Genomic DNA, 27,962 nt, shown 5'->3' on the forward strand with positions numbered 1-27,962 from the left:
ATCATATGCTCATTGGTGATTTAATTTTTTCTTCTTTGAACTGCCTGTTCAAATCTTTTGTTCATTGTTCTATGAGTTTGACTTTTTATTATTAATTTTTAGGAGTTGTTTTGTATATTAAACACATTAATCCTTAACATGTGACACGACTGTTCCCCATATCTCCTTGTGCTGACTTTAATATCTTTTGTCACACAGTCAGCCCTTCGTAGCCACAGGTTTGGCATCCATAAATTCCACCAACCACAGATCAAAAATATTCGGAAAAAATTCCAGAAAGTTCCAAAAAGCAAAACTTGAATTTGTCATGGATCAGCAACTATTTACGTAGGGATTTACATTGTATTTACATGGCATTTACATTGCATTAGGTATTGTAAGCAATGTAGAGATGATTCAAAGTACATGGGAGAATGCGTGTAGGTTACATGTAAATACTGCACCATCTTATACAAGAAACTTGAGCATCCTCAGATTTTGGTGTCCAAGGGGGTCGTGGAACCAATCCCCCAAAGATACTGAGAGACAACTATAATTTTTTTTTTTTGAGACAACTATAATTAAAAAAAATTTTATGTAGTCATATGTGTCTTTCTTTTCCTTTATGGTTTCTAGATATCTTGTCAACCTTATGGCCTCCCTACCTCAGAATTATATAGATTACGTGCTTCTTAATTTTCTTTTTCTCTTTTCACTAATTTTGGATTTTTTTATACTCATACCTTTAATCTACTATATCTGCAATCTTTTTTTTTTTTTCTTATTGTGATGTGCAGAATCTTTTTATTTGTTTGGTTTCTTCCAAATGGATAGCCAGTTATGATGGTAACATTGATTAAATAAGCATTCTCTCCCTGGTAAATTGAAATACCATAGTGTCATAGAAAAAGTTCTTATACCTACTTGGGCTGCTTCTGTCCTCTCTATTCTTGCTATGAATGTATTTTGTTTATTCCTGTGTGAAGACATTGTTTTGAATAAAGCAGGTCTCCCTTCACTTCTTCAAAATTTCCCTGGTTATCCTTTGATACTTATTCTTCTGCATAAAGTTTAAAACTCCCAATGGGTTTAAAATTAGAATTATATTAAGTATAAATATTAGTGGAAGAGGGAAAGATGTTTCTATATTAATTTTTCTCTTTAAGTAACATGGTATCTCTCTATTCATACCATGTTTTCTGTCTGTCAATAAGACTTTATAGTATCTACTATAAGATTTACAGGATTCTACTTCTTATTCTAAGTGGTTATTTCTAGTATCGGCAAAGTTATTGGATTCCACGTGGCTATCTTATATCCAGATACCTTTCCAAATTCTCTCATTATTTTAGACATCTCTTGGGTTTCTAGACATGCATTATATGATCTGTAAACAGGAAAAAAGTCACAAATTTTCCATTATTTATACAGATATTTTCATTATCTTGTACATTAGCTAAAACCTCTAAAACAAAGTTGAATGACAAACGTAGCAAGCATCAGTGTCTTATTTATTTAATGGAAATGTCCTCAGTATTTCAGAGTTTAAGCTGCTATTTGCTGTTGGATGTTGATAAAGGTGTTTATCATCAGAGCTGCAACCTTAGATGTTAAGTATGTAGTACACAATCGGGCCACGTCTAAGAGGAGTTTGTTTTCTCCCAGTGTACTGGATCAGTTTAAAGTATCTGTTCCTTGAAGTTCAAAGGTAGAAAACAATCTGGACCTGATGTCTTTTTTAGTGATAGATTTCAAATGACCTGTCCGGTTGCTTATAATGTTATTGGTCTGTTTAGGTTTTCTAACTCCTCTTGAGTCAAATTTGGTAGTTTATATTTGGCAAGAAAATAATCCTTTTTTCTTTCTTTAAGATTTTTAAGACTATTACCATATGTTAAAATTTAATAAACTGTCCTAATTTAAAAATATTATTTATATCTATGATTATATTTCTTTCTTATTCTGAATATTGTATATTGTGCTTTTTTCTCAGTCAGAATTGCAGTGGTTTATCTATTTTATTCTACTTGTTTTAAAGAACCGGCTTTTCATTTTATTTATAATTTCTTCTAATTTTTATTTATGGTTGTGATAGGCTAAATCACACCCCCTCCCAAAGATGTCCACAACTTAGTCCCTCCAAGCTGTGAATATGTTTTGTTACATGGCAAAAGACACTTTGCTGATGTAATTGAGGTTATGGGTTTTCTAACTGGGAGAAAACCCTGGATTATCTGGGCAGCCCAATCTAATCACATAAATCCTTTCAAAAGCAGGGAAGTTCGGCTGGAGGAAGAAGAGATGAAGAGGAGAAAGAAGTAAGAGAGATTCCTAGCCAGTGAGATGAAGGGGGCCATGTGCAAGGAACAAAGAGAGGAGCTAAGGACAACCCTCAGCCGACAGCCAGCGAGAGAATGGGGGCCTCAGTCTTATAACTGCAAGGAACTAGATTCTGCCAACAACCTCAATTAGCTTGCAAGCTGATTCCACCCCAGAGTCTTTCCACAGGAGTCCAGGCCAGCTAATACCTCGATTTTGGCCTTGTGAGACCCTGAGCAGAGAAACCAGCCAAGCCAGTCTGGACTTCTGATGTACAGAAACTGTGAGGTAATATATTTGTGTTGTTTTAAGCCACTACGTTTGTGGTAAATTGTTATGCCAACAATAGAAAACTAATACAATTGTTCATGGTGGGGTTTTTTTGGCCTTTACTTTTCCTTGTATATTTTGCTGTTCTCTTTCAGTTTCTTTTTTTTCCTTCTAGTTTTATTGAGATATAATTGACCTTTTAGTTTCTTAAGTGAATATTTCATTTTTATATTTTAAGTTTTTCTTTCCATTAAACAAAGACATTTAGGCCTATACTCCCCTGAGAACCATTTTATCTAAGACCCATAGATTTTAGAATAAATAATTCTCTTTTTTGCTAATTCCTAGATATTTCTTTTTTGTTTGTTTGTTTTGCCTAGATATTTCTTAATCTTACATATTAAGATATAGAGCACAGTATAAATTGGTTTTTAGAAATTCCAGATTAAAAGGTGTATCTAGTAAAGGAAACTTTTATTTTTAGCTTTAAAAGCTTTTTGTTGTTATACAAGAGATGCACGTGTATTTAGAAGATACAGAAAGTGAAAAGAAAAATAATCAGCTGGAATCCAGCCACCTAGAGATCACCACTGTTAACTTTCCAATGCATATCTTTCCAGATGTTCAGAGACTGCTGTGGGCATATAACTAACTCAGTGAAGGCATTTTATCTAATCCATTTTAACTACTGTACTCAGAATCATAGAACTCTCTCACAGGGAAGCTACATAGAATTTTGGGTGGTTTCCATCCTGTTCCTCAGAGATATGACTCGCCACTGAGGATGCTGAAATACATGCTGAGTGATGGTGGGGATGTTGTGGAAACAGCGGGACCAAGTGGGGAGGGCTCAGGATTGGAAAGACCAGGGCCTGAATCCCAGCTCTGCCACCTGCTGTGTAACCTGTGCATCCTCAGCATCTGTAAAGGCTATCTCACTTACAGGACTATGTGAGATAAGCAGAATGCTTCACACTGTGCTCTGGCTCTAGTATCCTGCATTCTGGTGGGGCACAGAGGAAGTGAGGCAAAGTGAGGGGAACAGACCGCTGAAAGCAGAACAGAGAGCTAAGAAAGTCTCGAAGAGATGCTAGACTGCAGAGAAACTGGTAGCATCTCAATGGCCCCTGCTTTTGCCTTCCTTCTCTCCGAATGGAGAGGGTCCACCAGCTGGCAGTGGAAGAGGATGCTGTCTCCCAGATAAGAACACAGAGGGAAAATCAACTTTGAGGGCAGGAGATCTGGGCCAGGCTCATCCATCCAATTTGAGATATTTTCCTTGTTGCTTCTTGATCAGGAAGTTCATGTTTCATACAGGGCTTTCCCTGTGTCCTGCTTCCGTCTGGTGCCTTTCAATCCCCCAGTCCCTACCTCCAGACATACTAATGTAAACTCAAATAATTAATAGTGTCCATATAGCCATCAACTTTTATTCAGTTGAAATTCAAAAAGCCTTAAGGCTTTAAAAACCTTACTTTAAGAAGCAGAAAAATGACAAATAAATGTTTGCTGAGATCCTTTTTTAAAGAGGTCACACATTCATATATTCTAGGATATGCCTTGAGGTTTTGTGAACTCACTTCAGTTTCTTCTCCTATACCCAAAGAAAAGTAAGTTCCCAATGATGTCCCAATCAGAAGCTGGATATATGTACTAAGGATGGGAAGTGAATTGACATCGTTTACAAAGATTTTTCAACAAAAGGGTTAATACCGAAAACTTAAAAAATTAACCTTTACATTTGTGACCTAGAACAGCCAAATTCCTATCTCACTCCATTAATTATGTTTAATTATAGTGCTTTCAAGAGTATGGGTTTTTAATAAATGAAGACATTTAATAAATGAAATGAAAATAAAATAATCACTGAGACTTCAAAATCTAACAAAGACATAAAAATTCATCTCTGGACTCATAAAGTTAAACCTGGAAAATACAAGTGACAGAGAATGTGGGAAAGAAATCTATAGCTCTTGCCTATGCTAGTTTATCCAGCACATGGAATTTAAAGTCTAAGCAATGGCAGCCTAGATATGATGAGAGGGCAATTTCTCTGCATACATATGCCCATATTTAAAACCTCACATTGGGACTTCCCTGGTGGTGCAGTGGTTAAGAATCTGCCTGCCAATGCAGGGGACACAGGTTTGATCCCTGGGCTGGGAAGATCCCACATGCTGCAGAGCAACTAAGCCCGCAAGCCACAACTACTGAAGCCTGTGTGCCTAGAGCCCATGCTCCACAATAAGAGAAGCCACCACACCGAGAAGCCTGTGCACCACAACAAAGAGTAGTCCCTGCTTGTCACAACTAGAGAAAGCCCGCATGCAGCAATGAAGACCCAATGCAGCCAATAAATAAATAAACTTAAAAAACCACAAAAAACAAAAACCCTCACATTCAAGCTCATAACTGAACCCTGCAGTTCTGGTGCCCTCTCAGGGAGAAATACTTATAATGCAAACAAATGGGACAATGACTAGTGGGAATGAGATGATTTCCAACAAACTATGAATGAACAGAAAACGTCGACAGTATCTGAATTGTTTTACTTTTATATCTTGTTTAGAAATACACTGAGATACTAACCTGTAAAATGTAGAGAATGACAGCTGTCAGTCCAACCCAGCTATGCAGACTGTACATATTGGGGATGTTCCTGGCATTGTGGAAATCAAAAACGGCCACCAGAGAAATAATTGCAAGAATGGCAGCAACAGCGTTTAACCCTGCATGGATGGATTTCATCAGGAGTTTGCTGCATTTCCAGGTCCATGGCAGTCTGTATACGATGATGGCTAAAGAGAGACAAAAGGGGACAGAATGTAGTGTTGTTTTTTCAATCAACACAAGATGAACAATTTGATACAGTGAACACTCCCTTCTGTGAAACCCTTCTCTCTTGGCATCTGCTCCCCCATCTTCCCTGTCTCTCAGTGGTTCCTTCTTGGGCTCTTTGCTGGCATCTTCTTTACTCCCAACCTATGAACGAACCTTGGTGCCTCTCAGGCCCAGTCCTAGAAGTTTTTCCTCTCTCTGCTCTCTCTGTGGGTGATCTCATTCACTCTTTCACTAAGATGCTACCTGCATGGTAGGGATTCCAAAATTCTCATCTCCAGTCCAGAACTTTCTTCTGAACTCCAGACCCACATAACCCAATGGCTTCTTGACATCTCCACATGGATGCCTCCCAAATATCTCAAACTCAACACGTCCAAAACTAAATTCTTAATCTTGTGATCTGATTTCTTCATATAAGTGTCTTAATTTGACAAGAAAAAGACAGACTAAAGAATAGAAAAATAGGGACTTCCCTGGCGGCACAGTGGTTAGGAATCTACCTACCAATGCAGGGGTCACGGGTTCAATCCTTGCTCTGGGATGATCCCATATGCAGCAGAGCAACTAAGCCTGTGAGCCACAACTACTGAGCCCACGTGCCACAACTACTGAAGCCTGCACACCTAGAGCCCATGCTCCACAACAAGAGAAGCCATGGCAATGAGAAGCCTGTGCACCGCAATGAAGAGTAGCCCCCGCTCACCACAATTAGAGAAAGCCCACGCTCAGCAATGAAGACCCAATGCAGCCAAATATAAATAAATAGATAAAATGTTAAAAAAACAAAATAAAAGATGTACTCATATGAAAAAGAAGAGAAAAATATGCACAAAGATTTAAATAGACAAAAGAGTATATCCAAGTGACTAGTAAACATAATAAAGGTATCAACTTCATTGGTCAACAGAGAAATGAGAATACCTCTACCATATATCTGAATGCCAAACATGGAAAATATTGAGTACTGGAGACCTTGTGAAACAATCAGAACTCTCATGTTGTGCTGGTAAGAGTTTAAAGGAGAACAAACACTTTGGAAAACTAGCAGTATCTACTTAAGCTACACTTGTGCATACTTTATGATCTAGTAATTCTACTCCTGGGTACATGCCCAAAGAAATATGGACATATGTTCACCGAAAGATATGTATTAGGACATTATTACAGTACTATTTGTTGTCGCCAAAACCTGGGAACTTCCCAAATGTCCATCATTAAGAGACTGAATAAATAAATCGTCATATATTGACACCATGGAGTAATACACAGCAAAGAGAATGAATGATCTAAAACTAGAACTTCACCCAATGATATGGGCCAACCTATAATGTCAACGCCAAGAAACTAGATATAAACAAGTATATACTGTGTGATTCTGTTGATATGAAGTATAAAACAGGCAACACTCATCTCTGCAATAAGAAAAGTCAAGACAGTGGTTGCTCTTGTGAGGAAGGGGTATAGCAACTGGAAAGGAATGCACGAGAGATTTCTGGGCTCCTGATAATAATCTGATGTTCAACCTAGGTGCTGGTTACATAGGTGATCACTGAGGGAAGATTCATTAAGCTATACATTTACATGTATACTTTTCTTCATGTAGATTAAACTGCAACAAAAAGATTCTTGAAAAACTTTTTTTTAGTGTCCTGATTTAAGCAACAGGTTATATGGCTACCCTAACCAGCATGAACTTATTTTTTGTTCCAAACACAATATCCTGCCCCAACCCACCCTCATCCCACTCCTTCAGTCCATGTCAGGTAAAACTTAGATATCTGGAAATGTATGGCAGATTGAAAAAGTTTAAAGAATACTCCCTTGGAAGATGGATTCCATTATATCAGCAGTGAACCGTGTATATTTCTTAACTCCAGAAGCAGCAGCAGCAGCAGCAGCTGCTGCCTTTTCCCTTCAAAGACATTTATCATTTGAATATATGAAACTTAACTGGATCATAAAAGTATAAAAGCTTATCGCATCCATTTTCAGGCAGAACCAAAAAACCTACAAAGATAGTTGTGAATTCAGCCTCTTTAAAGCTTTCAGCACAAGATATCAATCTTCCTATTCTTTGGTTCCATTCCAACACTTGACAGGCCTCACCATTAGGACAGTATTCCTTTTAATTAATCCAAATTTTGAAGGATTATTACTTACTAATTTTAGTGCATATATGGCTATCTTATAAATGTTGATTGATTAATTTCCTTGAGGACGTGGAAACTTTGTAGACAATCATTTCAATATTCAACAAATCTTTTCAAATCATTTAATGCAAACCTTAAAAGGTACACTTTTTTGGGGGGGAAGCTGCTGCACCCCACGACTTATGGGATCCTAGTTCCCTGACCAGGGATTTAACCCAGGCCCCAGCAGTAAAAGCACCAAGTCCCAATCACTGGACCACCAGAGAATTCCAAAAGGTATATTTTTAAAAGCTAGTTCAGGGAGTTCCCTGGTTGCCTAGTGGTTAGGATACCAGGCTTTCACTGCTGTGGTCTGGATTCAATCCCTGGTCAGGAAACTGAGATCCCGCAAGCTGCATGGCATGGCCAAAAAAATAAATAAAATAAAATAAAATAAAATAATAAAATAGTTCAAAGGCCCATCTCATCCCTACTTTATCTTCTTTGAAGGCAGAAATGTATTTTGCTGTTTCTCCTTATATCTCTAGAGCCTAGGACTGTCCTAGGCTCAAAATATGTATGTACTTCCATAAGTATTTCTTTAACTCTTATTTTGAGATACGGTAGATTTATATGCAGTTGTAACAAATAATACAGAAAGATCCCATATACTCTTCACACAGCATCCCCCAAAGGTAACATCATACGTAACTATGGTACAGTATTACAACCAGAAAACTGACATCAAAATAATCCACTGAACTTATTCGGATTTCACAAGTTTTATTTGTGTGTGTGTGACCCTTAAGTATTTTTTAAAAATAAACAAATGTAAAGCACTTTCTGCAAACTGACCAAAGTCCAGAAATCAAACTGATGTCAACTCCAGTACTATGGTTTCCCCTCCTTATGCTTTTCTCCTCTGACGACTAGGCAGTATACTCTATATGATCTAGTTGGGTTTTGGTTTTGGGTTGTTTGCATTTTAAATTATTTTTATACTTAAAATTATATCATGAACATTTTACATATCATTAAATTATCTTTGAAAACACGAATTTAAGGACTGTACAATATTCTCATACATACTGGATTTTCTAAATAATAATCAATAGTATGTTGACATATAATTGACAGATTATTTCCAATATTTACTAAAATAACTCATTGTCGTAATTATATGATTCTTTAGTTTTTAAGGAGAGCAAATGCCTCTTTACCCAATGACTTAGTGACATTTTATCTACACAATCAAGCCTTTTGCAACTTGTGATCAGGCAGGAGTAAAATTAAAATGTGCAAAATATTAAAACTTAATAATACATCTCCCTTTCTCCTGGTTTAGCCTTATTTCTTACACACACACACACACACACACACACACACACACACACACACACACACAAACACACCTGAGCCCTTGCAAGGTAGCAGGCAACAACCATGCTCAGTGCTTTACATGTTTACCTGATAATTCTCAACTCAACTCTGTGAGAAAGTTATGGTTATTATTACCATTATGCAGAAGAGGAAGCGGAGGCACAGAGGGGAGGTAGTTTGATCAGTTATCAATTTGTGTTTTTAAATCAGTATCGTGGTTGTTGTCACCGTCATTGTCACCATCACCATATCCTCCAGGCACCGCCCCAGAGGAAGGAATCTAAGATGAGGGAACTTGAACAACCACACGCTAAAAGGAAATACTCAAGATGTTTGCTTTTCCTCCCCAATCTGGGTCATATTATATCAAAAATTTCTAAAATCAAAACAAACCTCAGATGTTAGAAATCAGGAACAGCTATCATGACTGAGGAGAATTACTAGGGGGATTCACTTATGTTTTACATACTTTTCTGCAAGTATGTGGTTTTTCAATAAAAGTACCTTAAAAATGTTGCCCAAAATTCAAAGACAACTGTGTTCCCAACAGAGAATTTTCACTCTTCTCAATACGATGGGCACCACAGAGAAATGTGTGAAAATTTCCATAAAATCGAAAAGTGAAAACTTGATTTTTAAACTTTTCACATTTACTCAAATGTTTTTCAATTTGGTTGCACACAAGTTTCCTTCTCTAGCAGTAGCATGAGTGGAACACAATTTAATCTTTTACTGATGGTTCGGCATTCTCAACAAAACATACTGTCCTATTGCTGTAAGAGAAAGCCCTCAGGGACTTTTGAAGCAGGAGAGGTGCTTGCCTCTGATCCAAATGGGCCCAGACAATTATGCTTTTTCTTTTTTTTTTTAGTGCCTGGGCCTAGTTTAGATTTTTTCTATCTCCTCTTTTAGTTTCTTGCTCAGGTTAGAGTGTCTGCCTCTAACCTGTTCCCTCCATCAGCCTGCATTATCTATTATTCCTACCAGCTTTAAGTTCTAGTTTATAAATTTTTATGATGGCAAAAATCTTAACATCTGCTCTAAATCTGGGTGGTGAGTACATGGGGATCTGCTATATTATTTACTGTATGGTTGAAAGAGTTCATAATAGTTTTAAAGTTAGAACAATATTTCTGTAAGCTTGCAAACCCAATAGCCAATTAGTCTCAACTGCCAAGGAGGCAGCTTGTAGAAATCTCAGCAGCTCTCATAGGAGTGAGGCATGGAGTTTTCAGCACCTATCCTGGTGATAGAGAAGTTCTGTGAGGTAGCTGACTATATGTTTCAAAATGCTCTCTCAATAAATGGAGGATAACTGCAAAATGTTGTATTTGCATAAGCTGTTTACATGCTTTTTAAAATGCGTAAATAACCAAAATACGGTGGACTTCAGGAGAATGGGCAATCTTGACAAATCAACCACATTTCTTAAACAAGAAGCCCTTCTCAACAGTAGTAAAAACTGCCTGGAGAGTGGAATTTAAATATTTCTTGCTTCTTTGGCTTGGCACTTACCTAGACACCATTCCTGAGGTTCAGTGAGAAGGAAGAAAAAGGTCTTATAAGCCCATGAGGAGGGGAAATGCTATCAAACAGCTACTTGTGACTGAAACAAGGGTTTTCTGTTAGAGACCCTAGTTGGCAAAACCATTTTTGCCCAGAAAATGAGGGGAAACCTGAACACATTCATGTGAAAAATATGTTTTATATCTTTTTAAAAGAAAAATTATTGGTGGTGGAACATGCTATTGCAATAAACTTAAGGAAGGAAGGAAGAAAGAGAGGGAGGGAGGGAAGAAGGAAGGAAGGAAGAGAAAAAGAAATCAATACCTGTGTACAATTATTCTTTCAACAGTGAAGGGAAAAATGCAAGAAATTGAATTTAATTATTAGAAATTTTCTCAGTTCCTAGCAGCATAATCAATGCAGGAATATGTGAAATATCCTCCAAGATGTAATCTCTGGTTTGACACCAGCTTTCAATCCATATACCATTACAAAACTATCCACGTATACAACTTTGTCTCATAGCAGACAACGCAAATTTAGAATCTGTCAAAGTAAATGTGGGGAGAAGGGCCCTTGGAGGGAGAGAAATGTCCCCAAACATAGAAAACCATCTGACTCTAGTTCTTCTGTGCTTAAATCAATGACTTGCGAAGGTAGGAGCACACCTGTCTTGTTCACTGCCAGATTCTAGCATTTAGCACAGAGCCTAGCATATAGCAGGAATTCAGTAACTATGTGTTGAATATATAAATCTTGATAAAGTACAGTAATTTATTATTTTTCAGAAAATGAGCAGATCCTCTTTTAAAATGCACAAATCAAAACCTCAACTGCTCACCCAAGTGTTAGCTCATATAAAACCAAATAATCCTTTCAAAGTATTCTGCACTTGGACTCACTTAATAGCTTTAGGTAGGCTTTAAGCGAACCCCAAACTAAAATAAGAGTAAGTTATTGAGATTGAAGTACACTGGAATTTTAAATATGGTGTGTCCATTACACTTTCCTTAACACTTTGAAAAAAGTATTATTTTGACCTCCTTGGTAGAGTGTTCTGAGCAGGATTATCAAGATTTACAACTTATTTCCGTGTATACCCGAGAATTTACCAGACTCAATCCAAAGGACCTCAAGTTTAAATGTAAAAGCAGAGAACCCTCTTTTCACTTTCTGAAAGGATTCCTGTAGCAGCTACCAAAGAGAATCTGAGCTCTGAAACACGCCTGTGCACTCAGATTGTCTCACAGCGTGAATACCATGAAACTGAAAACCTTTGGAGAATCAAAATGAAAGAAGGGATCTGGATGATTTAGAAGATTTATTTTAGCATCTTGGCACTAGAAGCATCTCTTTGAAGTGACTAAAATCGTCACAAAGGCACCTGCTTGGTACCAAATAGTGTATGAAAAGAGAAAAATTCAATTAATTGGCTAGACATTTACAAATAACCAGAAATTTTGCGTTTTTAGAAACACCGGCTCTATTTTCTTGTGCCTCATATCAATGTTATGACAGATTAGAAACAGTATTGGCTCTGATATGACTGGTGGTCTAACCCTGGTCAGGCATTTGATTTCCAGAATTAGGAGTTGAACTTCAAGTCCTAGACAGCTCTAAATATTTAGGGCTCAGGTTTTCTAAAAGAAAACCAGAACTCGCCTCGAACAAACTCAAATAAGAACAACTTGTAGATAGGGCTACATCTTACTCGTTTGTTTTACATAGTGTCTGGCATACAGTAAGTGCTTAATAAATGTATGCTAATTAAATAAATAGGATAATATATGAATAAACTGAATGAATGAATGAACAGACTTAGAAAAGTACAGCTGAAGTCTGCAGTAATTTCAAAGCCTGTTTTGACCTTTTAAGAAAGCTTCTATAGGAAGAAAAACAGTTATAGCAAAGATTTCTGGTTTATCTTTCTTAAAAGGGAAGATCGTTCTACTTTTTTAAGGGAAAAGTTTAAAACCCCACCAAGTCAAGACAGAAAACTCTGGAAGTCACTGAAAGATACAGAGCACTCTGGTTCACAGATGTGTTCTGTTTGATCAGCACAATTATTTGGGGGTTTTGTTTTGGTTTTGTGGCTTACTTCTAGACTGAACCAGTTTTAAAAAATCTGGATTCTCCTGGATAATAAGAAGCTCTGGCCACTGTGGGCATCCCCACATAGCCACAATCTGCTGGAGCTAAGAGGTTCCTACTTTGCCAGGAGTAGGCAATCTCCAATTCCCTATAGTTCCTACCCCTCAAACAAAGCCCATACCTATACCCGGCTGCCCAAGGATCTGACCTTTGGTTAACTGTGCTAGTAAACAGATAAGAGAGGTTTCTCACCGATGTTATTAGGCAACACTGCTTATAATAAAACTGGCCTCTGATTGGTAAACTGTGTCTGGACTGGGAAGAACAATGAAAGGTCTGTAAACACCTGATGAAAATGCCATACTTTGGGCTTCCTGGAGTGCAATGATAATTGCTATATCCTGTATTGGTTTCCTAGGGCTACCAGAAGAAAGTACCAAAAACGGAGTGACTTAAAACAACAGATATGTACTCTCTCACAATTCTGGAGGCCAGAAGTCCAAAATCAAGGTATTGGCAAGACTGGTTTCTTTGGGGGGCTCTGAGTGAGAATCCATTCCATACCTCTCTCTTGGCTTCTGATAGCGGCCGGCAGTTCCTAGTGTTCCTTGACTTGTAGACAGATCACTCCAATCTCTGCCTCCATCTTCACATGGCCTTCCCCACTGTGTGTCTGTGCCTCAAATCTCATTCCCTCTCTCTCTCTTTTTTTTTATAAATTTATTTATTTATTTATTTTATTGGCTGTGTTGGGTCTTCGTTGCTGCATGCAGGCTTTCTTTTAGTTGCAGTGAGCGGGGGCTACTCTTTGTTGTGGTGCGTGGGTTTTTCATTGCGGTGGCCTTTCTTGTTGCAGAGCACAGGCTCTAGGTGCGTGGGCTTCAGTAGTTGCAGCACATGGGCTCAATAGTTGTGGCTCACGGGCTCTAGAGCGCACAGGCTCAATAGTTGTGGCGCACAGGCTTAGTTGCTCCGCGGCATGTGGTATCTTCCTGGGGCAGGGCTCGAACCCGTGTCCCTTGCATTGGCAGGTGGATTCTTACCCACTGTGCCACCTAGCTCATTCTCTTTTATAAGGATACAAGTCATTAGATTTAGGGCCCATCCTAAATCCAGGATGATCTAATCTTGAGATCCTTAATTACATCTGCAAGGACGCTAAGGCCCCATTCACAGGTCATTTAGATTAGGACTTGAACATACCTTCTGGGAGCCACTGTTCAACTCACTATATATCCTTTTCAGGGATAAGAAAACCAGGTCCATATATTATTTACAAGAGATACTGGCTCCTGTGGGCCATGGAGACCTTAAGGCCCTGATCCCACCAATGCAGATCTCATCTCCTTGTGTCTGGACTCTCACTGGGGAGAAGAGAGCTTATGGAGAGATTTATGCTGCAAGGACGCCCAGTGAGGAGCACCTGACACTGCCCTGCCAGTGAGCACTGGTTCCTGTCCTACATCCTTCTGAGCAGACTGGTACCCATTGTGGATCTGGTAGTCTTGTGTGTCTGAATGTTTAGTTGAAGCCAGGAAGACACTCTGATGGGTGCTACACACCCAATCCACTTCACATATTCACTTTATATGCCATCCTTATGGATATAACCCCTGGTTTAAAGGACTGGCCAAACTTTCATTAATTTAGTAAATATTTATTGAATGCCAGTTATGTGTTAGGTAATTTTCTACCCCCCATGGATATAGTAGTGAAGAAAGCAGACAAGGGAGGTTACATTCAAATAGAAGAAAGAAGGAAAGAGAGAAGAGAAAAGGAAAGAAAGGAAGGAAGAAAGAAAAGGGAAGAAAATAAAAGAAAGACAGAAAGAAAGAAAGAAAGAAAGAAAGAAAGAAAGAAAGAAAGAAAGAAAGAAAGAAAGAAAGAAAGAAAGAGAGAAAGAAAGGGAAAGAGAGAAAGGGAAAGGAAAAGAAAGAAAGGGAAAGGAAGGGAAAGGAAAGGAAGGGAAGGGAAAAGAAAAAGAAAAGGAAAAAGAAAAGAAAAAAGAAACGACTCAGTGGTCAGAATTTGGATAATACTATATTTTGAATTTGGAGTCTATATGATTTTCTGATGGCTTGGATGAGGAGTATGCGAGAAGAAGAGGAATCAAGGATGACTATAGTTTTGTTATGAACATCTAGAAAGATGAAGTTGTCATTTACTGAGAAGGGGAAGCCTATACAAGGAGTGCTTTGAAGGGGTATGAGGAAGATGGAGAGCTGAGAGTTGGACATGTCTATTTGACATTCGAGTAGAGAGTCTGAGTAGATAGATGTATATTTGGGTCTGGAGTTCAGGGGAGAGGTCCAGGCTGGAGACATAAATATAGGAGGATTCAGGGAATACATGGTGTTTAAAGCCACAAGACTGGATGAGATCACTAAGGGTGTGAGTGTTATCAAGAAAGGAAAAGTGGTCAGAAGACAAAAGGAGAAGTGGTCAGAAGACTGAACCTCAGGCTCTCTAACTTTAATGGACCAGGGAGATGAAGAGGAACCAACAAAGGACACTGAAAAAAGTAGGCAGTGAGGAGAGAAGAGCCAAGAGAGTCAGGTATCCTGGAAGCCAGTAAAGAAGTGCTCCCAAGGAAGAATAAAAGGTCATGTGTGCCAAATGCTGCTTTCTGGTCAAGCAAGGTGAGGACTGGGGTTAGCCACGTGGAGGCCACTGGCGTCCATTTTAGGAGCAATTTTGATACAGTAGTGGAGTGAAAGCCTGATTGGAGTGGGTTCAAGAGACAATGAAAGGAGAGGAATTGGAGACTGCAGGTAGTGACAAAAATTTCTAGAAGTTCTGTGGTAAGACAGGTGAAGATTTGAGGCAGTAGCTAAAGAGGGAATATGAGATCAAGTGTGTGGTTGTCTTTAGGATGACAGAAGTTATAACACACTGGAAATAATCCAATGGGGCAGAAACTTGATGCGCAAGGGAAAACGAAGAATTGATGGAGTGAAGAGACAGGCAGCAGTTAGGCAGTACCGTGCTAATGCGCTTGAGGCCTTTAGAGTAGAGACGCATTTCCAGTATAACATGATGCCCATTCTCGCCTGAGGTTAACTAAAGCAGTGCTTCCAAACTGGCTATAAACAGCAGAATCACTGAGGGGAAGGGAGGCACTTTTCCTTTAGATGCTACTATCATCACCACAAATGAGTGGCTGTAAAATTGTATTTTGTTACTAACAATTAACGATGGTACCGAAATAATCACATTCATTCAACAACTATTTATTGGCCTACTTTGTGCCAGTTCCAGGTGTTATTCTAGACGCTGGGGATACAACAGTGAACAAAATAATCATGTCTAAAACATTTTTATTAGTTACATTACAAAGAGATCTGCGTGTACTTATTTTTAACAAAAAATGTGTTTGGGGTTGTCTTGAATTGTGTCTTTCTGCTTTGTAAAAACCCTCGTTTCTTTATGAGTGATAGGTTTTATTATCTATGGTGTCCCAAAGGCTGGTTTTAGAGTAGGTATTTGAGGCACTTTCTCCATTCTCTTCTTTGCCAGGTTTTACCACAAAAGCCTTTCCAAATATATTTAAGTGGTGTTGGAATTTGGTCACTTTTAGACACTTTAATAAGATATCCCATTTGCCTTTTAAGAACTACTCTCAATTTCTTCTTGTTAGTCCTTTAAATGCGACTTGAAGTTATATTCTCACAAAACCAACTTGAGATCATTATACTATTGAATTTCTTTTCCTTCAGTTCATTCAGTCAAGGGAGTTCTACATGTGGAAAAGTAAGGAGTATAGGATTGCTAAGACTTCTTTTCACTAAATTTATATACTTGAATTTTCCCCCTTTTTCTAAGGAACACATTCCACCTTGCTGAACCTTTTAAAAGGTCAACAGCCACTTTGAGAGCATTTATTCGTCTCAGTCTTTTCTGTGGCCTATTCAAGTTTTGTTTCTCTGATTTCCTGGCAGTATACTTATTTCATGGGAAACATTCCGTGTGGAGAAGCACAAAGCTCTTCTAAAATTCTCTTTGAAACGTCCTCATTCATGTTCGCTAGATTTCCTGCTAGTTTAAATTTTTATTTCAGTTTTAAATATCATATCGTCTGTTATACTTTACCTTAGAACACATATATTTTCCAAAAGACACACACAGATATTTATTTTGTAACTTCCATGTTACCCTTGCTTTCTTCAGAGCTTACTTCTTAAAGGTGTTTCAAAGGACATATATTTGTTCTCAGGTAGTTTTAAGTATTGTTTATGGTTTGCATTTGTAAAGCATTTTATGCTTAGAGTTCTTAGAGTAATAACTGTACTTTGGCCTTCCCTTCTCATCTCTAAACATTTGTGTATCACAGAACTCAATTATATCACGTTCACTATTAGAGATCTAAAATAACATCTAAAATAACATAGCCTAAATAGTTGCTCCCTGAAGCAATTACACTCAGTAAAAAAGCTTTCATAACATGGCTAGTCTGTAACGTGTGTGTGTGTGTGTATCCCCTGCCTCATCTATAAAGTCAACTATTTACTCCTAGTCCTTCTGCTGGAGGCTTCCTACTGCTGGATGTGAGGGCGTGCAGGTGAGCCAAGACTTGCCAGAACTCATGAGTGCCATGCATGTGCCTATATGTATGAGAAACTTTACATTCATGTCAATCAAATGTGTCACCTACATAGAGTACAGACTTGTGGTTGCCAAGGGGGAGGGGGGTGGGGGAGGGGTGTATTGGGAGGTTGGGATTAGCAGATGCAAACTATCATCTATAGAATGGATAAACAGCAAGGTCCTACTGTATAGCACAGGGAACTATATTCAATATCCTAGGATAAACCATAATGGAAAAGAATATGAAAAAGAACGTACATATGTATTCCTGAATCACTGTGCTGTACAGTAGAAGCTAAGACTACATTGTAATCAACTATATTTCAATAAAACAAATTTTAAAAGTAAAAAATAAATGTGTCATCTGACTAAAGTGCTTTGCATATCTGGAATCCAAATAGTAAACAGGATGGGTAATGTTGACAGGACAAACATTCCAAAACTAATACCAATGCTGGAGTTAAGCTTAAATAAAAGCAGCAGATGAAAATTTCCAAACTATCTATGTACACATTTTTGCCCCAAAGTGAATATAAACAGATTAAGAAATATCCAAGGCTTAGACAAATTATAAATTCTTTTAGGAAAACTGTAATGGATTCTAACATGAACGAAGGGTTTCAAAGTGTATTTTAGATGAAGCTTTTTGCTTCTCTAAAAAGAATATTTTACAGAAAATAAGCATATTGTCATAAAAGCAGAGAAATGAACCTTGAAAATAAAGCCATTGAAAACACTGATACTACTTCTGTGGGTAAATTACTTACCTGCTCCGTGCCTCAGTTTACTCATATACCTGTGAAATAATGCACTTAGTGGGCACACAGAAGACACTCAAATGTTAGACCTCTTTAGTAGTCTTCTCTTCTTTAGAAGTCAAGAAACAAGCAGCATCACCTGTGTTTCCCTTAACCCTCAATTATGAGGAGAAGATATTCCAGCCCCTCTGGAAAGTTTCTTGGTATTAGAAGCTGCTCTAAGGAGTTCGTTGGAACTTGAGTATGTTTTTCTCATTTTAGTTTAGTGGCAAAATCACAGAGACTTACGCAACGAATAACTTAACCAGCCAATGGTACTCACACCCGGGCGCAAATCTTACCCCAGGGAAAGCCTCCGAACCACAGCTGGACATTGGCAACTGCTGCCATTACCTCCCAGAGTGGGAGGATGCCAGCCACACCAGCCACTCTGGCCAAGGCTGCTACCCAAGTTTTAAAGGGAAAGAAAAATCTTTTCTTTAGGAAGGAGGCCAGCGCTTTTTTGTTCTCGCTTGTTTGTGGAAAGTTAAATAGTGGTGGAGAAAACGAAACTTGCTCAGAGGCCAGGCTAGAGGTTTCAGCTGGTGGGCACCTCTTTCCCAATCTTTTGCACTCCTCTTCATTACTTTCTACCGCATAACCCCAGTCCACTACTTTCTGCCTTGTTCTAAATACTCTCTCTGCCAAGACCTGGACTTCACTTTTTGGAAAGTGGTTACAAATAAATGGTGCTTGCACCACTAGCTAGAGTTTCCTCCAGCACAACAGCAGCTGAAGGAAAGGAAGCTGTCAGGACGTTGTGAGCAGCGCTACACAAAGACGACAAAACCGGCCATTGACCGAGAGAGGAGGTAGGCAGGGAAATGGGTGAAGCTGGTCCAAAGGTACAACCTTCCAGTTACAAGTCCGGGGGTGTAATGTACAGAATGGTGCGACAATTAATAATACTATATTGTGGATTTGAATATTGCTAAAGAGACTAGATCTTAAAAGTTCTCATCCCAAGGTGGAAAACACTGTAACTATGTGAGGTGATGGATGTCAATTAGACATTTCCAATTATAATCATGTTATACATCTGAAACTAATATGTCAATTATATCTCAGAAACAAAAACTGACATCCACTGAGCCAGCCTCGGTGCCAGCCTCATCCCAGAGACTACAGGCCGAGGCAGCAAACCCCAGAGATGTCCCAAGCTGAAGCATCTCTCCCAAGCCAGGCAGCCGCAGGCCCCCCGTGGGCATCTCTGGCCCCGCGTTCCAGGCCAGCGCCCAAAAGGAAGCCCCGCAGGGGAACTTTCGCTAACAGCAGCCACAAAAACAAGTCGGGCTCAAGACTGTCCAGTAACCAGGCAGGGCAGCGGAACACCCTTTTGAGTCCTGGAAGCTTCTCGGGTTCGACTGCGTTTAACGCTCTAGGAGTGAAACCAGAGCTGATGCTTCCTTCACTCGCCCCGGCTACCCGCTGAAGGGCCCCTTCGCTCAGGGCCGAGGTTAAGACAAGAAGAGGCAAATTTTCGCCCCTCTAGTCCCCCCTCGCCGCACCCCCTTGCCTTCCCCTCCCAACGCGCAGCCTTGAAGCAAGTTCAACGCAAGGCCTCGCTTAAAGAGATCTCCGCGCCCCTGATGGCGCAGGCTGGGTCCACAGGGGGAGGTTTTCGGGGGCTCGTGGGCGCGGCCACCCCGGGCGCCCGCATCTCTTCTCCGCTCTCGCGTTTGGCGTCCTGTGGTGTCGCGTCCCAACCCCTCGCAGCAAAGAGTTAACCAAGCCGGGCCTGCGCGCCGGGCCAGCCCTCGACGCCGCAGCAGCCGCCAGCCGAGCCCGCTACGCGTCTCACCTCGCACCTCGGCCCCGCGCGCCCCGCCCCAGCGCCGCCGCTCCCGCGCTGGCCCCCGTCGGCCCGCCCCGCGTCGGCCCGGCCCGCGGCCCCCGCGCCCCGGCCCCGCCCACCTCCCTCCCGCGCCCCGCCCCGCCCCGCCCCGCCCCGACGACTCGGCTCCCCCGGCCCCGCGCACTGCTCCCTCACCTCCTCCCTCGCCCAGCCTCACTCGGTTGGAACTTGGTCGGGAACCCCCCGCCACCCGGCCCCTGCCTCCCCGCCTCCTCCCAGGAGGTGCCAGTACCGATGCCCTGGATGAAGACGAAGCCGGTGACCACGAGCACCGGGTGCCAGTTAAACTCGAGCGCGGTCCCGTCCCAGCCGAGCCCCTCCCGGTAGTGGAGGACCCAGATGAGGGTGAAGATCACAGACAGGAAGCCGACGAGCAGCGCCGACACCAGCAGCCCCAGGAAGCCCCTGTAGCCCTCCATGGCCATCAGAGCCCCATACTCCGCGCGCTGGCAGCCGCAGGAACTCGGCGAGGCGGCGGCGGCCTCTGGGCACTGGCCGGGCGGCGGGACGCGGCGTCGACTTCTAGGACCTGTCTCCGCCCGGGGGAGGGGCTTTCTCGCGGGCCAGTCCCGGACGCGGGGCCTCCGGGGTGGGGCCGCCGGCGCTTACTCAGAGCCCAGCCCCACCCTCGGGATCTCGTGGCCGCCGAGAGCTCTCGCTGCGCGGTGGCCGTGCCTGGCCCGGCGTCTGCGCTGGCAGAGAGCGCGAGTTACCCATCCGGTGGGCTGTTGAGAGCGAGTGTCCGGAGGGTTCCATACCCACCCCTTCCTTTTAACTCTTCTCGTGCCTCTTTCCTTATTTGAGGGGTGGCTGAGTAGGGCAGTGCTGCGCACTCTCGGTCCGTTGGGTGGCTTTGTGTGTGGGATTTTGACTTAGGAAGCCTCCTCTGCCGCAGTCCTAGAGGACTGGATGTCTTGGATGCCAAGGAGGAATCTGGGGGACGGTGTGGACCTGGCCTTACCTAGCAAGGAAACGACTGGCAGTGTGCACCTGAGAGAGAGAAGACAGATACCGCCTGGACCCTGGACTTGCCCATATGTGATAAAAGTGGGTCTTAAAAGTGCCACCTGCTCACATCTATTTGGACTGAAACCCCACCATGGTGGAATGACGCTCCCTCACTCCCTGCCCTCTTTCCAACATTAAGTTCACTCTTCCCCGTTGGACAAGGGAAGTGTCAGTGTTATCCATTGCTGTTAAAGAAAACTGAACTCTGGCTGTTAGGGCTCCTAGAATGTGTTTTGGAACGTTCACTCTAGCTCTCTCTTGTAGCTCATCTCCAAGAACTAGTTTACCATTTTGTTTTGTTGCCATTTTGAAAGGCCTTAGAGTGTGCAGAAGGTGTATGGGAGTGATTTTCAATGGAATAGACAGGTTTTTAGTCAAGGGAGTAGGAGTGTCAAGCACCGGTAGTGGGGTAAGATTGAGGTCTAAGGGTAAGAGGCTGCAGACTTCACGGATGTCACTATTTTTCCCTTAATGGTAAAAAGAAAGGGAGAAAAAGAGAGACTGAAGAAGTGGAAAAGAAGGACCCCTACCCACAGTATAAGGCTTTCTGTGGTCTGGCCCTGATATCCATGGCTTCTCTCCTATCTCCTGACCACTCCCTGCCCATGTCTCTGCCTCTAAACTTGCCCAACCCCATCTCCACCAAGAAACCTTCCCTGAGTCTGCCTATGCCCCTATTTTACACTTCCACCCACTTTCCCATCCAGTGCCTCTCTGCATCATTTATCAAGATGTGATATAACAATCTGTTCCTGTGGCTGTCCCCACTCCCCAGACAGCCTCCTTGAGAGCAGTAACTGTCTAATTTATCTTATTCTTCCTTGACATATAGTAGTAACTCAGTAAATGTTGGGAGAAGAATGGGACTGAGTGTGTCAGCCAGGGTGCTGGCAGGAAGCAGATGGCTCATTCCAATTGGGCAATTGAATAAGGAGCAGGACTATCTACAAAGTTGCAGGCAGGGTGTGGGAAACCACAAGAGTTTTGAAGTGCCCAGGCCTGAATGGGAGAGGGTTGCTGAAATCCAGAGAGAGAGAAACACAGAGAAACAGAGGGAACAGTGTTAAAAAGGGCAGCGTAACTGGGGCTATGGCCTTGAGTCGAGGGATGTAGCCAGCTGGCAGGGACCCCACAGGGAGGAAGAATGGTGAGTGGCATGAATATTCCAGCCTTACTCTTCCCCTCCAACATCCTGTCTGGTCCCAAATGGCTGAAGCTAATCTGAAACCCAAAGGGAAGATGATGTAGCTCATATAGGTCAGCCTCCAGGACATAGCAGAGTGGAGAAGGGTGAGCGTAAATCCATAGGAATAAACAGAAACCGTCACTGAATCTTCCAGTTTTATTTTTTCAGACGTTCTGGGTTCCTGAGTGCTACAAAGGTTCCCTGTTTAATTGTATGGTTTTTCTCTTCCTCTTTGACCTTTAACTAGTAATTCTTTAACAACAATATCATTGTGTCCCTATTCTTCTCCCTAAGAGTATCTATTTCTTGTCCCCAGGTAACTTCTTCACCCCCTCAGCCCAGCACCTTCACTCCACTTTTGAGTTGATTTTACTCTGCAGCAGCAGCAAAGAAGAATTCCAGATTCCAGACTCCATTTAACAAAACACCTCAGGAGAATGAAAACATGGCCAGATAGTACAGATGATGTTGAATCATCTTGAGGTTACCAGCTAAACTGAGAAAAAAATTCAACTTTTAAGTTGTCCTTTAAGGACCTAACTTTGATAAAAACTTGTCACTTGAAAGAGGAAACGTTTAACAAAGATTGTTGTGGCTTGGTGTTAACAACTTTTAAGAACAGAATTGCTATAGAAGTTTCCCTCAGGGGGTGGTAAACAATTTGCCACCAAAGTACTTACCCAACTACTTTGCGAAGTACTTTGTAAAGTTTACAAAGTAAGTTTACTCAAGTACTTTTTGCATCCATGCTATCAAAGGGCTTCCTGACGTGTGGGGGATGGGATGGAGCATTGAACAAGATAGCCTTCGGAAAAACCTATGATTCTAGAAACGTTGGCACAGATTCTTATAGTCCCTGCTAGACACAGAATGCAGAGTGAGGAGAGGTGTGAGGGCCAAGGAGAGAAAATCTAAACCCCACTCAGCAAGAGATCAGGAACCAGTGCCCTGTTTGCCATTTATCTGCTGATCTTCCGCGAGGCAGTGCTGCCTTTCTTTGGTGCGTATGGAAGTCCAGTATCCTAATATGAAGTGTAATAAGCTGTACATAGTGGTTTCCTTTGCGGACTAAGTGGACTACTTTTAAAACTTTCAAATGTTGGCTGTGTGTTGGTTACTGACTGTTTGCCCCTCCACTCTCCACTCTTCTTGGCCTTGCCCTGTGCCCTGACAGGCTCCTGGTGCTCTGGCTTCCAATTGACTTTGGTCAGTGGGTGGTACAGGAAGATCAGAGGGCAGGAAGAAAGAAGGGTCATTGACCTACTCATCCCACCATGCCCCCTTGGCAGACCATGGTTTTTACAGTGGTTGTGTTCCTCTTTGCCATGGGGACTTTCAAGTGCCCCCTCTTCCCCAGCTACAGCTCTCCCTGGGCCCAGTGACACCATGCCCTCTTGCTTCTACAGGCCAGCATGTGGTATCGGCTGCCTGCTCATGCTTGTTGCTGGCCTTCACCATTCCTTGTGGGGTTCTTAACCCAAACAGACTAAAGAGGCTGTTCACACCCCTGTAAATATTCCCCTTATTAAACTCTCTTGAATGAAAGTTTTTCTGCAAACCAGTTGTTGCCTGCAGGACTGTGACACAGACGAGTGGAAAAACACCCTTGCCTAATACTGCTGTTTCTCCAGCCTTCTTGTGTGTGCCTTCTTAGGTCGTGCTATGAAAGGAGGAATATTTGAAGCAAGAAAAAAAGTGACAAGCAGAAGTGAGCTCAGGCATCTTCCTCTCTTTCCTACTAGACGAGAGATTTGGGGATCAGAAAGCTGTCTCGGATGACTAAGATAAAGCAGCTCGCAGCTGACACTGTGACTCATGCTGGTGTAATCCAAGCCCAGGCAGTGGTCCGAGCCTCCTTAGTGAAAGAAAACAAGGGTCACAGTTTTGAAAAGAACACAGTCAAATCCATGTTAATGGGAGGAATATACTTTCCTCCTGTGAGGCTAGACTGTGTTGTCTTCAGGGCAAAAGACAAAAACAAAAACAAACGTCTGCTTTGCTGAGGTGCTTCTGAGGGAACTGCCGAGGAGACGGGCCCCACTCTGGTGGTGGACCTGCCTCTCCCACCTCCCTCCCCCAAGGCTCTCAGAGTCCCTCCGCCCTAAGAGAGCAGCAAGGAAAGAGTTCACCTGCATCTGGCACAGCCTGAGGAGCCCCGGTGTGGGAAGAGGCAGGGAGTAACTCTCTTCCTTAGGAAGCAGACCCAGGAGAAGAGGAGGGTGTGTGGGAAGAGCAGAGGGAGTGTGGAGGGCACTTTGAGAGGTGCCCAAGGAGAGGCCCAGCTCAATAGAACTTCTTCTGCATGTCAGGGGAGGAGGCGTAGGTTAGACCAAGGCATTGCTTCTTTTCCTTCCACACTACACTGCTTTGTACGATCTACTTCACTTAATTTTTGGAATCACTTCCATCATCATCCTGTCCAAGTTTGGTGAAGCAGGAAGCACTTAGGAAAGAGGTTGATAACGCTTCCTAATCATCTGGCAAGATGAAATTGCAATAACCCCGTGCTGGCCCTGTCTCCTCAGCCCATACATTAGGAGTGGCATCTAGTCGAGGCCTTCATCCAGGCGGAAGAGAAATAGGATAAATTCCTCAATTTCCCAATTTTCATCTACCAACTTTTCCCATAAGTTAGCAGGAAGTAACCACACGAGGAAGAAAGGAACAGGGCTTGATCCCACCTAGGTTCTGTTTATTCTAGAGTCCTCCTCCCCATGCAAATTTATAAAGCCTAGGTTAAAACAAACTCCTTCAGGGTGAGGATTTGGTCTGGCTTATTTGCTGCTGTGCTTCCAAGGTGTGTGTTCTAAAAATGTGCTGGGATTTTTTTGAGCGAGTGTAGTATGACACACAGACATGAACATGATCGCCACGAAAGAGGTTGTTTTCTTGTATTCACAGTCCCGAGGAGCAGGAGGCACATCATGCCATGCAGACCCACACAAGGCCACACAGGGCCACACAGGACCACACAGGGAAGTGCCAAAGCAAGATGAGCCGGCAGGGAAGGGCACTGTGGGCAGCAGCCTTTGCTGTGGTTTTCAAGGGAAGGAATGGGCGAAGCAAGACAAGCAGGTGGAACAAACTTACCGTTGGATAGTTTGAATAATGCCGGCGAGCTCTACTCATAGGGGTGTTCTCACTTGTCGGGCACCTGGCCCTGTAGTGATGGGGCAGGGGATGGTGTCCCAGATTAGGGAATTCTGATAAAAGGAGCAGAGTGGGGGAACTCCAAAGTGGTCGGTCTGCACAAAAAGGCACACTGGCAGGCAAATTATCTCCAGGAGTTAGTTGGGGTGGTTTCCAGTACACAAGACCCCAAACGCCAGAGCATTAAGAATACAGCAAAGAAAAGATGCTCAACATCACTAATTATTAGAGGACTGCAAATCAAAACTACAATGAGGTACCACCTCACACCGATCCGAATAGCCATCATTAAAAAGTCTACAAATAACAAACGCTAGAGAGGGTGTGGAGAAAAGGGAACCCTCCTACACTGTTGGTGGAAATGTAAGTTGGTGCAGCCACTGTGGAAAACAGTATGGTGGTCCCTCAGAAAGCTAAAAATAGAATTACCACATGATTCAGCAATTCCACTCCTGGGCATATATCCGGACAAAACTATAATTCAAAAAGATACATACACTCCTATGTTCATAGCAGCACTATTAACAATAGCCAAGACATGGAGACAACCTAAATGTCCATTGACCGATGAATGGATAAAGAAGATGTGGTATATATATATGCAGTGGAATATTACTCAGCTGTAAAAAAAAAAAAAAGAGTGAAATAATGCCATTTGCAGCAACATGGATGCAACTAGAGATTATCACACTGTGAAATAAGTCAGAAAGAGAAAGACAAATACCCTATGATATCCTATATGTGGAATCCAAAGTATGACACAAACAAACCTCTCTATGAAATAGAAACAGACTCACAGACATAAAGAATAGATTTCCGGTTGCCATGGGGGAGGGGGAGGCGGGGAGGGATGGACTGGGAGTTTAGGGTTAGTAGGTGCAAGCCATTACATATAGAATGGATAAACAACAAGGTCCTACTGTATAGCACAGGGAACTAGATTCAATATCCTGGGATAAATCAGAATGGAAAAGAATATAAAAAGGGATGTATATATGTGTAAAACTGAGTCACTTTGCTGTATAGCAGAAATTAACACAACATTGTAATTCAACTTTACTTCAATAAAAAAATTTTTTAAAGGAAACAGAAAAGAATACAAACTTCCAGTTATAAGATAAATAAGTACTGGGGCTGTAACGTACAGCATGATGCATATAATACCGCCGTATGTTATATATGAAAGTTAAGAGAACAAATCCGTAGTTCTCATCACAAGAAACATTTTTTTTTCTATTTATTTAATTTTGGATCTATATGAGATGATGGATGTTCACTAGACCAGCATTAATCATTTCATGATGTATGTAAGTCAAATCATTATGCTGTACACCTTGAACTTATACAATGTTGTATGTCAATTATAACTCAATAAAACGAGAAAGAAAAAAAGAATACAGGAAAGAAGAGAATATAGTTAACACAGCCTAGGACAGTCATTGACAGAGACAAAGCGTTTAAAAACACTCCTGGACTGACTGACAGACTGACAAGGTTAGAATAGAGAGCCTAAAATCAAGTTAGGCTTGATTTAGCAAAGGAAAGAGAATTAGCAAAGGAAAGAATGCTCTGGAACACTTTCCTTATGAGCAAGCTTTCTTCCACATAAATCAAAATTTACAAGCACATTGGACTATTTGGATGAGACTTTATAGTATGTAAAGAATTGGGTTATACTATGATTGAGTAGCCAAAAACATTGTTTACTTTTGAACTTTTATGGAATGCTTCCTTGTTTGGCTTTGTAATAATAGGAATAGTGCTCTAATTACAGTCTTCTCAGGCACTAATGCATTTTTTTAAAGGGCGTTCACTGACAGGGTGTCTCAGAAATATATTTCCAGAATTTTGGCTCACAGATGTCAAGATTTTTTTAAACTATGAAAGGATTGTTGAAAAAAGAACTCTGAAAGCAAACTGGAGAGACTTTCTTAATTGGCCAAATATTTGACTAAATAAATTTTATCTGCAAACTGCTTAGACAGACCTCACTGAATCTTGGGAAGCCTTGATTATAATTTCTGGTAGCAGGTAAAGCTCTTTTTTAAAGAGAAAACCCAAATGGTATAAATCCAAATTTTACTTTTGTTCCAAATAATTTAGCCTGGCTTCTGTCATTTATATGTTGCTTCAAGCCTAGAGCCTTGAGATTCCAGTCAACACGAAGCAGTTTGGAGTAAGGGAACATACATTGTTCCAGGACTTCAATCTGCTATGTAATCAGATAATTTACACGGGCCAAAAACTGGGAGGCAGCTTGCTGATCTGTGACAGGACAGCTTCAGAGGAGACTGGGGTTCTTAACCTGGTGTCTATGGATAAAACCTGAATGGGAGAAAAATTGCACCTTTATTTTCACTAACTTCTGACTGAAATGTAGCAATTTCTGTAATTATGAATGCAGACAACAAGCTCTGCCAGTATTCACAGCGGCTATGATTTTGTCATCGATAGAAATCACTGATATTCTCACATCCCACGGAGAGCTGTTGTGGCTATCTCAACCTAACCTTTGTGCTCAGCACCTCTTCAGAGTCATAGCAGTTATCAAGCCGCAGCTAGATATTACAATGCATCAATAATGAAGCACATATACTATTATATCACAAATTATTTTTTTTTAATTTTGATAACTCCTCTTCAATGTAGCTGGCTTCCTTTTGTAATCCCATATTTTTCAAAAAATTTTATGTATTTTAAGACAACATTTGGAGGAGAGGTCCGTAGGCCTTATTAGCCTTTTAAAAGAGTCCATGGCACAGAGAGGTTGAGAATCCCTGAGCTAAATGACCTCTAAGGCTTATTCCTGCCCTTAAATCTATACTTTGAATAACTGAATCCAGAAATCCAGGGGAAGGCTGTCAACT

The 27,962-nt window shown here is 41.5% G+C and overlaps 1 protein-coding gene across 2 annotated transcripts in view; it reads right to left on the bottom strand.

Moving 5' to 3' along the window:
* The window catches only part of LOC130858575 (plasma membrane ascorbate-dependent reductase CYBRD1), a 32,743-nt gene extending 12,302 nt beyond the window's left edge, over nt 1-20,441 (bottom strand). Inside the window, exons 1-2 of one of the 2 annotated variants that reach the window (XM_057745272.1) lie at nt 19,984-20,441; nt 5,158-5,366 (exon numbers count right to left, since the gene is read on the bottom strand). In XM_057745272.1, coding sequence (XP_057601255.1) covers nt 5,158-5,366; nt 19,984-20,176 — 402 coding nt within the window. In that variant the 5' untranslated portion in view covers nt 20,177-20,441. The remainder of the gene's footprint in view (nt 1-5,157; nt 5,367-19,983) is intronic. The other variant, XM_057745273.1, reaches the window with a different exon arrangement.
* Nucleotides 20,442-27,962: the final 7,521 nt, after the last annotated feature.

The sequence above is a fragment of the Hippopotamus amphibius genome, chromosome 8, assembly GCF_030028045.1.
Source record: "Hippopotamus amphibius kiboko isolate mHipAmp2 chromosome 8, mHipAmp2.hap2, whole genome shotgun sequence".
Lineage (NCBI taxonomy): Eukaryota > Metazoa > Chordata > Mammalia > Artiodactyla > Hippopotamidae > Hippopotamus > Hippopotamus amphibius.